This window comes from Halichoeres trimaculatus, unplaced genomic scaffold, assembly GCF_033239565.1.
Source record: "Halichoeres trimaculatus isolate MK-OKI-2021-1 unplaced genomic scaffold, fHalTri1.1 fHalTri1_scaffold_21, whole genome shotgun sequence".
In the NCBI taxonomy this organism is placed as follows: Eukaryota; Metazoa; Chordata; class Actinopteri; order Labriformes; family Labridae; genus Halichoeres; species Halichoeres trimaculatus.
Window position 1 is genome coordinate 14,694,329 of NW_027437199.1, and position 16,036 is coordinate 14,710,364.

The 16,036-nt window shown below is 38.0% G+C and overlaps 2 protein-coding genes across 3 annotated transcripts in view; one reads left to right on the plus strand and one right to left on the minus strand.

Moving 5' to 3' along the window:
* Positions 1–2,248: 2,248 nt before the first annotated feature.
* On the minus strand, positions 2,249–7,656 carry phyh (phytanoyl-CoA 2-hydroxylase). Its single transcript, XM_074698296.1, has 9 exons — positions 7,482–7,656; positions 6,937–6,992; positions 6,366–6,479; positions 5,914–6,082; positions 5,520–5,601; positions 4,792–4,973; positions 4,346–4,495; positions 3,996–4,127; positions 2,249–2,997 (listed from the first exon to the last, which is right to left on the minus strand). The coding sequence occupies exons 1-9, from the start codon at positions 7,545–7,547 to the stop codon at positions 2,944–2,946; spliced, it is 1,005 nt and encodes a 334-aa protein (XP_074554397.1). The 5' UTR covers positions 7,548–7,656; the 3' UTR covers positions 2,249–2,943.
* Positions 7,657–8,653: 997 nt separating this feature from the next.
* cdk17 (cyclin dependent kinase 17) overlaps positions 8,654–16,036 on the plus strand; it is a 57,405-nt gene continuing 50,022 nt past the window's right edge. For both annotated transcript variants that reach the window (XM_074698111.1, XM_074698112.1), the window contains exon 1: positions 8,654–8,960. The gene's annotated coding sequence lies outside the window, so the exon portion shown is untranslated. The remainder of the gene's footprint in view (positions 8,961–16,036) is intronic.

A 16,036-nucleotide genomic window follows, 5' to 3' on the forward strand; every position in this document is an offset into this window, starting at 1 on the left:
GAGCATCTTTGTGTGTGTGTGTGTGTGTGTGTGTGTGTGTGTGTGTGTGTGTGTGTGTGTGTGTGTGTGTATTTGCCTTGTCATTGTAGTCCTCCTGCATGTGAATGAATTTCCTGCATTTCTGAATGAAGCTGTGATCTGAGAGCTTCCCTCTGGCTTTGAACAAAGACACTGTTCAGAAACTCCTACACACACAGCCACACACACACTGGCTTTAGTGTGGTGCATCAGGTGTTTTTTGGGGAAACCAGGAAATAACCAGGCCTCCTCGAAAAAACATCCAAACCCTCTGAGACTAACACTTGACGACCCAAACATTATTCAGTGTTGAGAAACAGTTTTCTTCAGGACACCAGTGGATAAATACTGAGAGGATACAGAAGGATCAATACCTTTACTATTGAATAGTCACATTTGATCTGGGATAGTGTGTCCACTTACAGACCAACTCAGACTTGAAGATGTAACACTTGGCTTTCAAACAGCGTGTTAACTCAACATTGGCCTGTTTTGATGTGCTTACTGTTCCAGTGGAGAAGTTGAAAACAAAGCTGAGTCATGGAGAAACAACACAACACTTAAATACTAAGTAACTTGTTCCACTGGAAGTTGGGATTGATCCTGCATTCTTCAGGCAGTCAGATGTCAGGACATATTTATGTGACTGTCTGGCAATTAATCAGGTATCAAAGAGTCTGCTTTACCCTAATGTTATTAATATCAGGATGCAGCAATGTATCAGGTGTTGTTTTGTCTATATTGTATCTTATATCATATCCTATTGTAGTGTAGTGAATTGAGTCAAATAAATTTAAATCACAACTAACAACTTAATATCATATCTCACTATGTTGTATCATGTTGTATCCTATTATATCTAATCAAGGCTTACCATATATCCTTTGGTATCATCTCTTGTTGTGCTGTGTCATGTCATATCATATCCTATCATATCTTATCGTACCATAGGGTATTGATTCATATTGCGTCTGATCATGTTGTTTTGTATTGTATCGTTTAATTTCGTTCTGAATAGTACCGTACCATAACGTGTTGTACCATAATGTACAGTACCATACCGTACCGTACCGTACCGTACCGTACCGTACCGTACCGAAACGTACCGTATTATAACGTGACGTAACGAACCGTATGGTATCGTATCGTATCATACCCCACTGTACCATAATGTACTCTTTTCATATACTTTAGTTTTGTATCATATCACTTTGTATTGTACCATTATGCTGTTGTGTTGTGTCATACTGTATTGTAATGTATAATTTTTGTTGCATTGTATTGTGTTGTTTTATATTGTATCTTACCATGTGATACGATACGAGATGAGATACGATACGATACGGTACAGTACGGCACAGTACGGCACAACATGATGTCACCACCAGTAAGATATGGTAAGATGCAGCTGCACAAGTTGCACCTTTGATATTTACGCCACTGATCGTATCATATCAAATTCAAGGGGTTGACAGCAGTAATCACTAGCCCAGGAATTACACTTCCAAGTAGGAAAATTAAAAGAATTTAATTCCTCATTCTGGCTGTATGGGTGGGTGGGGGAGAGAGTATGCACTGCTTGCCTTTTATTGTCAGCAGGTCAATATCATAGTTTGGTAACCTGTAAGTCCTACACTGGGATTATCCTTATATAGTCATGGTATTCATACTAAGTCATAACCTGTAGTTCTGACAAATGACTTAATTCATTGCTGCATCATATTACAACCAACAGTTTTATGAGTGAAGCTAGTGATTTTGTCCCACCTGGTCTCATACTACCTGTTAACTTTGACTCCTCTGGTGTCTGTGTCTCTACTTTACATGTTGACTTCAGCCCTGTTTTGGCTTTAGAATCATGCTAGCTTCATGGCCAGAAATAAGTTGTCACTATATTTAACTCTTTCATACTCTAGGAGTATTCCTTGGTTGTCTTGGCCATTGAGTACATATAATTTACATTTATTCTATGCAAAAATATCACCTCATAAAATGATAAATGGAATGTATTAACTTTGTACTTTCTCTTGTCTTATTTCTTCACTCTAACAATACATACCACATTCAAACACTGAAGGCTCGAGTGTGTTTTGTGATAGAAGATCGTCTCATGATCATAAAGTAATTAATTTGCACTACACAAATTACATCACAACAGCGAGGATGTGTCTTGCATTTTTCATACAGAGCCAAGTCTTCTTGTAGCCATTTTTTTATTATTATTAATGGTTAAACATTGCTTTAAACACAGTCAGATTAAAAAAAATAAAAATTCATGCACTCCTAATCAACAGAAAAATTAACACTTTGATCATTTATAAGGCAGTATTAGGTAAAGGCCTCTGTTAGTGTTAAACATCAAACCCTACAGTTATCCCTGATCGTTCAAACATAAACTCACATATAACTTTTCATTCTCTCTTACTTGCTTTGCCGCTTTCACACACTGAACAATTCTTACTTTTCTTGAGCAACATTTCATGTGTCATGTTTAAATTAACATTCCTTTACTTTCCATCAAGTGCTGTTAAAGCTGCATTTTGAGCTGTAAAAATGCCGTAAAAGTGGAGGAGTCCTGAATGTCAGGTGCTTGCTCCTCCAACTTGTTTGAAAGGTAAATAATTTTTCTATTAAAAACTGTTTTGTGTTAAAGAGAACAACATGCTCCAGTTTATATTTACCATGTATCACAGTAAGCACAAACTTTGAGGTCTGAGTTAAATCTACTGCAATTAAAAAGTAAAAAGTATTGAAGACAAACCTGATTTAATCATTCTTTCTATTTAAATTTTAGGTTATCTAAGAGAAGTTTTAAACCAATCAGGTTCAAATTTTCTACCATTTCTTAACTAGTTCTTAATAATTTGTCTCATATTAGCTCAGTTGTTAGTCATCCTGCCATAGTGTGGTTCAACTATAGCATCCTCAAAGTGAAGTCCTCTCTCCTTGCACCAGGCGGCCTCTGAAGGCCCAGGTATCCTGCAGAAGAAACAATTAAAGGGTTAGTTCTACAAAGACAAACATAAAAATGCTAAAAGTATTCCATTTTAATGTTTATATGTCCAACTTTGGGTTAATAATAAGGTTTAATACATATGTACTCCCAATCAAATGCAATAAGAACCTTGAGAACCATGTTTTACATTTTTTATTACTGTTTACATTTGCTTAAAGCTGGATAACATTTCACAAATTCTAAATATGCATCACCACGACATACTTGGTGAGCTCAGTTCCAATGATAAGCACAATAATGACTAGCAAAGCCAACACGTTGCTGTCTCTGCTGTGATTGATTCTAAGCTTTATGCTTGCTTTGCAGAGGAAGCCGCAGACTGACTGTTGCTCATGATGAAAACACATAACGAGGGATTTAGTTGTTGGCCTTACAGCTTGTAAACAATAACAGGCCTCCAATTTGTTTTTGTCGTTGCTCCTCCATCAGAGACCGTACATGCAACTATGATTAAAGCTTTATATAGATAGCTGTTGCACAAAGTGCTGACATGTTTGTATGTATGAAAGCTGTACTTAGCATTCTATTTAAAGAAATTCACCTAATAAGTGCTCTATACAATTGCTGTGATTGAATACACTTTAAGATGCTACAAGGGAACTACAAAATAACAACACAGCAAACAGGACACTTTGGATGAGGGACACACAAGTCACCAGCTACAAAATAATACCTACGTAGCTGGTGTCTGGCCGGACCCATCCAAAGACAGGCGCTGATTTCAGTCGGTAAGACTCTACAGCTACGAAAGGCATTTTATTAAACCCTGCTGCCGATTCTTCTATTTTCTTTTTAAGTCTTAAACATTGTTTCCCTTTTAGAGATCGTTATCAGGGACTGTGGATGGTAAAAGTCTTTACCTTTAATGCATTTCCCTAATCATACTGTGTCAAACCTTTTGTGCATCCATTGTCGAATATTTTTAAGGTTTTAAAGAGTACATGGTGTGTGGATGTCATACCTCAAAGGAAATTTCATCCATGTTGTACTTCCTGGCTGCGATCTGCTTCACCTCTTTCTCAATGTTTTCCTGAGTTGTTCCCTTCACATCAATGTAATAGCAGTCAGCACTGGCATAATGGCAGGAGATGGCCTGGAAACAAACACACACATTCACAGAATATGTTCAAATGTATTCATGACAAATATATAACCTTCTACCACCCAGGTGTATTTTGGATAGTGAATTGCAGAAAGAGAAATGAGCTGATTGAAAATGGTTTTATGACCCAGGCTGAAAACATGTTTATTTTTGCTGTGATTGTAAAGATCAATACCACTTAAGCTTCATATTTTGAGATTAGAGCTGACCTTGCGGAAACCCTGTGTCTGGTTCATGCCAGAGCCATGGATCAGCAGTGGGTGGAAGAAAACGGTGTCTCCTTTCTCCATCTCCAGGTGTACTCTTGGGTGCTGTGGGTCATAGCCGCGCACTCCATGGTACATCTTGTTTACGCCACCCTGAGGGTAGATGAAAAAGTTAAGTCACTGTGGCCTTCATTTTTCTTGCATACACAAGCTAAGGCTTGGTGTGGGATTAAAGCTACATCCCACCCATGTTCAGTTTGATAAATGCTAATCCATGAGTGGAAATAAGCGGACAACCATTTTTGGGTTGTGCAGGTCCAACCATTTTTGGGTTGTGCGCATGTTCTAAGTCATCCTTTCTTTAGAACTTTGTGCATATGTGTGTGTGTGTGTGTGTGTGTGTGTGTGTGTGTGTGTGTGTGTGTGTGTGTGTGTATTTGTGTTTTTACCTCCCACTCTGGATAGTCATGTTCCTGCAGGGTACCGGTGTGTGTTCCTGGCAGGACGACCAGACAGCCATTCTGCCTGTTCACTTTCTCCATCGCCGTCCAAGAGCAGACGATCCTGTCTGCTGGGCGGAAGGGGAAATAATGCAGGTCCTGATGCATTGGGTGGCGGGATGTCTTTTTACCTGGGACAGGACACGAACAGGAGACATCCCATTAAAACCCAAACATTTTGAAAATCTATATGAAGATTATCCTCCTCTTTAATTTCTTAAGAAAATATATAGGTGGGGATTTTTTAAATCGGTATTTACACAATAAACTGAGCTACAAGCTGCCATGTAGTTTTCTCGTACACAAGGTAATGTTTTCATTCAGATCACCGACATGCATTCTTTATCCTTGGGACCTGTAAAGGTTTTAAAAGTAAAGCAGATTATTTTCTTTTGACATAGAACATCTGAAGTGGGTCTTTTTGAAGCATTTTCAATCAGCGATTGTCTACATCCAGATTTGCACACTGTGTCTCCTTCACAGTTTTTGTCACCATGTTTTTTTTTTGCATTGCCTGCCATCTGCAGTTCAGCTGAACAGCATTAAACTGTGTACGTAGCTTTATTTGATTAAGCCACAGTAATTGAACCTCATATTTGACAAAAATCCAGCGACCCCTGACTTGCTTTCAGTATTTATAAACAATTCTTTTTTTGAACAATTTAAGGGCACCATACCTGCATCAGGAGGCTTATTGATCAGCATTGTGTGCATGGCCATGACGTTGGGACCAGTAAAACACTCTACATACTGCAGAATCTGTAACAGAGATTCACGACTCAGTTGAAGGTGTCGTTTTAAACTTGTTTAAAAGAAAAATCTCAATGAAAGAGTTTTATTTTGTTTACATGGATTGTTGCTGTAATTAGTTAAATGTTCTTGTTGCCTGATTTTAAACTGTTGTTCTAAATATCTTCACTAAAGAATGCCAAAGTCAGAGAGATGTGTCTTTACTTGTTTTCCAAACACCAAACACTATGACAATGGTTCCTGGATGTTTTAACTGGTACACTGGATCACCAGTTCTCACTTTAAAAAAATTAAAGCAGTGTAAGTTGGTAGGTGTCTTACCTCAGGCAGGGTGCAGTATCGAAACAGCTCAGGATCCTCCTGGAAATCCTGGAGCTTGGAGACTGCCCTCTGATCTGGAACAAACTCTGATTTAACAATTGCGACATCCCTCATCACCACCAGACCTGGAACCTTTACTTCCTGTCGGGAAATTCTTTCAAACTCCTTCCTGTGGACCATAAAATAAAAAATAAAATTAAAAAATGAAACAAACAAAAGACAACAAAAACAAAAAACAGTCAATCAAGATCTCAGAATAGAATTGCAGGATCAGGAAAAAAATGCAATGCAAACATATAGAAGGATAACAATATACCATAAAACTGAAATTTCAAATTGTATTTTTTTAATTATGCAGGTTTATTCACTGCTGTTACTATGTAATATTTTTCTGGTGATGATCTGGGACATTTATTTTTCCTTCTGCAGAGGTCAGAGTCCCCAATGCTCACTTGAATCTGTCGATGTCCTCTTCAGACACCAGATTCTTGATAAGGATGAAACCATTTTCCTCATATGAGAGTCGCTGCTCTGGGGTCAGCAGGTCAGAGGTATCAACAGTGTATCTGCATAACAAAAAAATAACACAACATAATACAATATACTTCAATATCAATATGCATCAGAAAGACTATACTGTACATTTGAATCTGAGTTATAACCTTGACGTGCTGATAGCAAACTGTACACGTAAGAGTTGTGGTGTCCTGGAACTTTGGCCTTTAAAACAGCCCAGCAAAATGCTGATTTCTAACACAAGTTATGAAATGTGGCTGTAAGATTCTTAAAATGACTTTTCTTCTGTGCCAGTGAAACTAAAAGCAGCAGGTTCATAAATCAGAAAAGTAGCAGAAAAGTAGGTCATTGTAGACGTGACTGAAGGCAGCAACAGTAAAACTGTGTCACAGGTGAACGATCAATATTGATTATACAACTGTGTAAAGCGAAATCTACAGCCTAGAAAATTGTTGATTCTGCCAAACCATATGTTGAATAAACACCCCCTTAAAGGTATGTCCCTACCTCAGCCTATGTGGGTGGCTGTAGATGGCAGGTTGAGCAGAAGTTGGTGCAGCTTTCTGAGAAAAAACAGTCAAGGATGCAAGACTGAAATGTAAAGTGAACAGCATCAGAAAGCAAGTTTTTATTCAGTCAATGAAACGGAGGTTAAAAATGCAGCCTGTTATAATTAAATCTAATCTAAAATCATTTTACACTTGGTTTGTACACTTGCGTTTTAGGTTTCTGTAACATCCCGCTGGACGAAAACATTGACAGAGACTCACCTACAACAGATAGGCTACGTCAGAAACAGCTGACGAGGAAAACATCAGAAACAAATAACGGCGATACTGGTATCAAGTCTGTGCGTTCAAATAAGACATTTCAAAATATTAGCTTATTCATGTATTTGTCCAACATTTCTTTGTGGCCTACTCACAACCACAGGACCCCGGCCTACCCCACCAGAGCAGTTCGTCACGAAGAGTGCAGCTGTCGGCTAGCGGATCAGCTAATGCCGCTATGTGCATGTCCTGATGATGAAAAAAGATAAATAGAAAGGATACAATCGCTTCTGGTGAACGATCGAGATGACCGATCATCAGTCTGAGTCTTTCAGCCGCCCGAGACATTTTACTGTCTGGTTGTAGCCAGTGATCCCAGGAAACACGATAAGCCTACTCCGATCATCTACTGAAGAGGGGTCCGACTGGGGCAAAGTGCAAATGTGACAACATACACACTCCCACAAGGACAGTCAAACGCAACACAGGCTATTTCTTATTTAGGTCAATACCAGAACCCTACGATAGATAGTTCATATAGGGAAAAAGACTCCTGTTTATTCTGCACTGTTGTATTTCAGTATCTTTACAACAAAAAGAAAATGTAAAACCCCCCTTTTTCTTTTTTCTTCTTTTTTTTGTGTGTCTGCCTACCAAAAAGAAAAACAGTGGTAGGCCTATTGATTGTGTAAAAAGATGGTAAATTTACTCAAATACTACCAAATTGTATTTTAGCACTTCTACCTGTAGAATATGGTTTAATGTTGCAAAATATCCATTGAGGGTAACTAGATGGAAGCAGAGGAGTACACATAGATTTTTTTTTATCTTCTTCTTCTTTTTATTATTATTATTATTATTATTATTATTATTATTATTATTATTATTATTATTGTTAACCATCTGAGGTAGAAACAGGGTAGAAATGATAATAATCATAATAATTAAATAAATATATACTTTAAAAAAAAATTATGTGCTTGAATGAGATCAGAGACAACAGGTTTCGTACAGCAGATGGCAGCATCCAACCAAAAAACTAAATAAGGTATCCTGACGTCAGTCTGAATCGAAAAAAGGGCCACTTTCCCAGTTTTTATCTTGCAAAAACATTTGATTTAACACAGAAAAAGAAGGGAAAGGGAAATAAAATGTATGTATAATTAGAGCTTGGAAATGAATACAATATAGTGTATAATTTTAAAACATTTGGAACAAGTATAAGGGCTGTTTGGGGATGCATTTTGTGTTGCAAAGTAATGTATTAAAATAACCCATTTTATGAATGACATTTTTGTAGTTATTCGGTTTATGAAAGGAACAGAAACTGCATACATTATTAATGGTGCTTTTATTTTGAAACGTTTGAGAGGACAGGTGAAATGCTAAGAGAGGGTGTTTTTATTTTGAAAATCTACCGGATATCCCGTTGTGGACAACATTGAGAACTTGACAGGAGCTTATTTGCACCCCTCCCGTCTCTTCTTTGGAGAGTAGATCCTCCTCCTGCCTCTTTGAACAGCTCTCATCGCCACACTAACGACATTTTGGGGGTTCGGTCTCAGTCGTGTGTCCTCACACCCCTCTTTAGCTCTCTGTGTGTTCCGGAGGCCATTTCTTCTCTATCGGAACGAACCGAAACCGAACACAAACTGAGCTGTAGAAGGCTACTTCAGTGGGCGGATAAAGCGGAGGAGGGCATCCGGCGGGCCTGACTGCTCTGGAAAGTCGGCTTTCAACGACGGAATTCACAATTTCCAGGTAAATTTCTGAAATGTCATATCTAGACAATGTTTAACCTGTCCGATAATGGACTCTGTAGTGTTACATGTCTGCTGGTTGTCTGAACGAAGAGTGAGCAGCAGTGTTTGAAAATGACAACACAGAGGAAACCATAGCCGAAGAGTTATTTTGCCAGACTCCACATGTATTTTGTATTTTACAGCAACATCTATCTCTCCCCCATAGCGACTTTAATGCCTCCGCGTCGCTTCAATCCAACCTTCCTAATCTTATTTCGGGTGCAAATGTGCTGGTTTGTTTACATAACGTTTTGGCAGTCTGTCAAAGCGGCAGAAGCCTTGTCTTAAATGTAGAAATCCCAAACTAATTCAATATAGGCCGATAATTTGGGAAAGATGGTGTTGAATTTTAAAGTGGCAATCGCAGTTCAGAGAAAGAAGAGGATTCCTGTTGTATTGATTTGATTTCTGGGTGAACAGATAACATCTCAAATACAGTGGTGATATGCGTAAAGTGAAAGAGTCACATACAAAGCTGTTGTGCTCATTTTTTTTTTTTTTTTTTACCACAGTGGATAACTGACTCAAACATTAAAACATACACGTTAGAGGTTTTAACTGTGACTTCATGTGACCTCATGCATTTCTAAAGCACCTTCAGTTTTGTTATTACCACATACTGTACATGCCATGTGGAGAGAAATGGAAGACCTGCCTTAAGTCATTTCCTCCTGTTGACTGGTGACATTTGTGAAGCGTGCAATTCATGATTTCATACCTCATAATTGACAGTTCATAAATACAGCTGGTCCAACCAGTTCTCCGTATGCTGTAGTAACATGTAAGGTGAGAAAATAGTGAAGTATATCTAAAAGATTGAATTTTCTCTGTTTTCTTAAATCTGTTAAAGTCATAACAGTGCAGAATGATCACTGAACAGAAGATGAGAAATGGTACAATCGATCACCTATCACCCACTTCTGCTCCTGAACTGTCCATGATGCATTTAGGCCCTTTTGCACTTCCTGTGTGACCTGGATTTACTTCCATCACCCTTCATCTGGAACAACTGGACCCTCATTTGTGTTGGTGTGTGTGTATGAGTGTGTGTATTGACCCACATGAAATCTAGGCTGTTGACTGTGAGAGTGATACACCCCCACAGGACAAAGTAATTACCCTGACAGCCTCCTTCTCCAGTGTCTGTGGGCCATATAGCAGCACATGTATTGATCTGTCTCTGCATTATGTCGCATACAGCAGGAACACGAGAGTGTGTTCTGTGGGCATGTGTACACACACACCCACTTTCACATTTCTCCCCTTGGGATAGATGAGAGTGGGTACAGTATATTTGTGTCCAGTAGTGGAGTTATGTTTTGAGATTCGTGGTAGTTTCAAGTTATGTAATGACGGTGTTACGATGGGAAAGGACCGTCACATGGCACATCTTTCACAGGACTGGCTGGTTGTGTCAATCAGGGGTTTCATGAATTTGCCTTAGAAAGTTTCAGCCTTTATGTCATTTTTTGGCTGTGGGGTTTTCAAAACTACCTCTTTTGAAAGTTCGTTTAAGTTTCATGTTGCGTGAGGTCCAAGGTTATAATAGTTTTGGATTTGTCATTATAGTTTAGTTTTAGTTAGTTTTGACGTTTTGTTTTCCATTACAGTTTAGTTTTAATTAGTTTTAGAGCAGGCATTCTAGTTTTTATTTAGTTTTGACTTTTGCAACAAGGCTTAGTTTCAGTTTTTTCTTACTTTATTAACTAGGTGCAGGATTCAAAAAGGTCAGAATAAATATTATGTCATACTGTTTATTTTCAAGTCCAACATAGTGCTCACTGCTCAGTTAATGCTGATACTGAACTGTTGGCTGCTGCCTTAAACATATGAAAATAATATAAACAGTATAAAAGATATGATCATAAATTATATAAAATAATGTTGACATAAATTACATAAAAATAATGTTAACATAAATTATAAAAAAAACAATATGAGCTTCAGTAAATAAAAACTTGGACTCTGTAACAATTAAACTATTACAGATGCTCTGATTCATTGCCCCACTACGTTTTGTCGCAGCACAGAGCACAGCCAGTCAGTGCAGTAAACAAGCTCGTCCCTATACGCCGCTATGATGGTGCTGTGCGGCACTGACAACTGCATAAAACTGTGGTAAAATTGGTTGGGAAAATGTGTCGGATTAATTTAAATCCTTAAGGCTATTAATATTGTCAAAAACTATAACTAAGGGAATTTTGTCTATCATTTTAGTTAGTTTCAGTTAGTTTTGTGAACACAAGATACAGTTTTAGTTAACTTATCGTTTTTGTTTTCTCTTCTAGTTTTTATTACTTTGAGTTAACTGCAATGTATTTTAACTTTTAGTTTTTGTTTTTAGTTTCGTTTTAGTTAACTATTACAACCTTGGTGAGGTCACAGCAGTAAAGCACAGCAAAATAATTTGCAACAAACTCAAACTTTTATTTCAGTTAACGTGCTTCCTCACTTAGTATATGTAAATCTGAGTATAACGGTAATGCTCTCATGCTTTTTCAATCATAAACTGCACAGACTGACGTAGTCTCTGTGATGTCACCCATCTGTTCCTGAAGCAGATCTTTGAGGCCATTCGTTGGCGGGTGCCATATTGAGAAGCTGACTCAGCCTGTTCTTGTTTGTGTCAGCCTCTTTGCCAACAGCTTCAGTGTGCTGGCCTGTCAGTCAAGTTGAACAGACAAAGTTGTTAAATATCTTATAAAATACAGAGTTGATAACCACAATGTGTGACGATTAAGTAAGATGTTCATACTATTTCAATTGTTTGTTGTTGTTTTAAGGAGCACTCAATAAACTGCAGCTTTAAGTGTTTTCACATGGCTTCATATCATACGATGAGGGGTTGCCGCTTTGGTTTCAGTGCAGTCAGATGAAGCTTCAGCTTTTGGGTAATAAAACAGTTCAGTGATCAAAAAAACCCCACCTGTTGGCTTTCTATTGGACTGAGAATGAACATTTTGTAAACACAGGTGGTTTACTTTGTAACAGCAGATAAACAGAAAAAGGGGTACAGCTAAAATACCCTTAAATTTGTGTTGATGTATCACATTACATTTATCAGTGCAACACCAAACATGTAACCACAGGATTTGGATGTATTATATCCTGTTTTACATGCTTAGCTCTAAATCATTGGAGTGCTCTACTGCCCTTTTGACATGTGTGAAATCAGAATTGAAGTGACAGGAACAGGGATCATGCTTGTTAGAAAAATCATTGAAATGTAGTTGATGGCAACATGCCATTGCAGGCAAAACAGCTTTCTGCCTGTCCGCTGAATTAGTCTGATGATCTGTACTGTAGCGTTTGCGTCGTCTGAAGTCAGAATCAGAAGGGCATGTGGACGAGCAGAGCACTTAATCCTATAAATTGGACCTGCATAGTGATCGCACAGCCAACACAACTTACATAACCTGTAGCTTGCAGAGAATTTAAAGGGTATAGAACATTTAGTGATACTCAAAGAAATAAATTCATTAGAAGCCAAAATGTAACAGTGTATTGATTTTACACATGAAAGGATTAAAATGCTGCTTATAAATGACAACATACATGCAGAGTTTAAGCAACTCTTGTAGCGTTGAAAATAGATCATTTTTCAGTTTTGGAGTGATTTTGCTAAAATTGATGAATTATATCTATTTAATTTAACCTTTCAAGTCATTTTGAGTGTAGGAAGATTAAGTATTTGAGAACATTGAAAAAAGAGGACATGCATGCTTGCTATGGCAGATGGTTTATTTAAAGGGACAGTGCGAATGCTTTCTGGCAATTAGATTCGAAAACATCTGTTGGTTCAAATTAATGTCATTGTTATTGTTTTTTTTTTCATTTTTCTGAATCTTTATATCTTTTTTTAGAGAAGACAGGTCAGAGAATAGAGCAGGAAACGATGTGAGAGTGGGGAGTGATGCAGGAAAGAAGCCGCAGGTTGGATTTGAAAAATTGTGGGGGTTATTGTAGCACCCCTGCACAAATTATTTAATGCACAGCTTCTTCGTCTTCTTCTTCTTCTTCTTCTTCTTTGTGTTCTTCTCAAAACTAGTCCATTAACCACTGCTCATGAAAACCAAAAACACATTCTGTGTTTTTAAACGCAGTTCACCAGATTAGGGATGCACGATATCGGATTTTTGCTGATATCCGATATGCCGATATATCGAAACCCCTTTTGGCCGATACTGATACTGATAATCACAAGTTTGTTTGTTTTTTTCACTGTAAAGAAAGCTAAGTCTTTCCTGTACTGGAATTTATGTGTTACTCTTATTGTGACGGTCTTATTTGTTTAAGAAACACACATAAAACAAGACAAAAAACATTTGATTTTACCATAAATAAGAAATGTATTATTTTTTCAAGCTCAAGACATTCAGTATTGAAATACAGAAAAATAATTCCTTTAGATCACACGAACTTTAAATGTACAATGCATTTTTAAACATAACCAAGTTGCATTTGATTATTTTAGAGCTACTGTAACAACCTGGTGACAGACACAGAGCTCTGCAGTGCAAATAAATGAAGTGCTACATTTTATTTAAGGAGCTTATTTTCAGATGGAAAATAATAATAATCCTAACTGAACAGCACCTTATCGGCTGTGCATATCGGCAGAAATTTTCATATCTGCCGATACCGATAAACGTGTTTTTAAGCTTTTATCAGCCGATACCGATATTGTGCTTATAATATCGTGTATCCCTACACCAGATGCATGTCTGTATCCAGAAGCACAAGTGTTAAAACTTTCTTTCAAAATGCATCTGTATGTAAGTCGAGAAAAAGCATCATCTTGATGAATGATGGTCAGGAAAACATATCCCACCATGCTTTGCAACAGAGCTGATGCACTTTTACTGATGATCAGCCTCCAAAACACTGTTGCCATTGACAACCAGTCCAGCAGCTTCCTTTCTCCCTCATCCTTCTCTGTCTTTTTATTTATTTTTTTTATATAATTCCAACTTGCTCCATGTATTATTCATCAGGGAGGTGTGTGTTTGTTTCTGTATGTTTTCCTACACTTGCTTATCTTTTTTTTTACCTTTGTTGTTTTCCAAGTGTTTGTTCAGTGATGTGTGGTTTTATTCAGGCTTCGTCTTATGAGTAAGTTTCTGAATGTGTGTCAGCGGCTGCACAACTCCAAGTATCAATTTGCTGTGAGCAAGTTATACACGTTTCTCTGAGTATAAATGTTTTAATTTATGTTTAAAATTATTAATCTAGCTGTTTTTGTTTTTGTTTTTGTCCATTTTTCCCTTTGTTCTGTATCTGTTCCCTGACGTGCACAGCTCTTTCTCCCATTCTTCTCCATGATACCATGCATGGTTGCTTTATTATTTCAGAACAAGTCAAAACTGTAGAATGCAGCCAAATCTGAAAGACTGACTGCTTATTTGCCAGCTGCCCCAGGGGCTGATGGGAAATGTCTTCCTCCCACTGCACTGCCACAGGGTGGGCATCATGTAGGTGAAGTAGCAATTATTGGGTATTTTTGGGGTCTTTCTAATTCTAGGGCTTCAGAATGTGTACAATTAGTGTGGGCAGGGCGCAACATGAACACACACTTATACAAACCCATACACACTTCACACACATGTATGCACACACACATATACTCACAATAATAAGGAAAGTTATGTGAGCCATGCGAGGAATGTTAAGTAGTCGAGGTTTGCTGTCACTCTCCCTCTCTCTCTCTCTCGCTCTCCTTCACACACACTCATGGACACACACACACACACACGTACACATTTTTCACACTCAGCTCTTTTCTTGCACTCAAAAGTGGAATATTTAGGACACTGCGTGAAACATCTCTGTCAGCCTGCTGCTATGTGTCTCCTTTTTTGAAGAAATAAAGCTATGATATCAGTGTCTGCGTGTGTGTGTGTGTGTGTGTGTGTGTGTGTGTGTGTGTGTGTGTGTGTGTGTGTGTGTGTGTGTGTGTGTGTAAAAGATGCAACAATACAGTTTTTCCACAGCTTAATACACACCTTAGTGATTTGTAACAGTTTAACCAAGTGGCAACCTCCGGTCTTAATATGAGGAATAGGGGTGGGAGAAAAAATCAAAAATCGACATTATCATAATCTGGATTTCTTAGTCAAAAACTTGTTTGTTTGTTTTTTAATTCAAATTCTTCATTTCAGTCTTTGTTAATAAACTGGATTGGAAAAAAGTTACCACTTTTCTCCAGCAGAGGGTGAAACGTTTCTCTCTGACTCACGTGATGTGCATTTTATGGGAAAATATGGCTACTGATACAGTCCGTAGAAATGATCCTCTTCATTTCATTTTTTCAGATGGTCTGGTGCAAAAAAAGCAAACTAAAAATAGCAAAAATCTTAAATATTGAAGAATTGCAATTCAAATTAAATTGGCACCCCCCAAAATCGTAAGAGAATTGAATCACAAGAATAGCATATTGTCCCAGTTCTAATGAGAAAGTGCTAAAATCTGCAGTTTCTCGAGTGTCCGCTTGAGGCTGACTCTGGAAATACTGGAGGTCACATACACACCAGGCCAAAAAAATTAACCTATTTACAGCCTGGTTCGAAAAACGTCTGCTGTCTGAATTGCGAGCATGTACAGGGAGTGATTTTTTTCCTAACTCAGCAGTTCAGAGGCACAGCTCAGCTCATGTGACTGACGAGGGCCCTATAGTTGTACTCGAAGCCCCCGTCACTTCCAATATGGCCGCTATAGCCGATATGCTTCAAAAGTTCCATTCCAGAAACAGATGAGTGATGGGTCTATAGTTTTTCAGTTCAGTTTGGTTTCGTCTGTGTTTTTCGTATTTCTTCTCTCTGTGTTTTAAGAGAATTGTAAAACAGCCAGGGGGCGCTGTAGTTCACTTGTATTCAGTAACTTTGGTGTTGGTTTGTTCAGATAGGGAAATTACCTCTGTTTGAAAAAAAAAAAAGGGTGAGAAGACACTCAGCATGGGTTGAATGTTTCCATCCATTCGCATCTTTACAGCTTTTCTCTTTTGAGAGGGGGTGGAGCCTATCCCAGCTGTCACTGGAC

Bases quoted from the DNA above. Each gene is read 5' to 3' on its own strand.
- phyh (XM_074698296.1), bottom strand. From the start codon at position 7,547: ATGTCTCGGGCGGCTGAAAGACTCAGACTGATGATCGGTCATCTCGAT. The intron at 4,974-5,519 runs GTATGGTGCCCT...GTCCTGTCCCAG, and splicing joins CAATAAGCCTCCTGATGCAG to GTAAAAAGACATCCCGCCAC. The intron at 2,998-3,995 runs GTATGACATCCA...TTTCTTCTGCAG, and splicing joins TGGATGAAATTTCCTTTGAG to GATACCTGGGCCTTCAGAGG.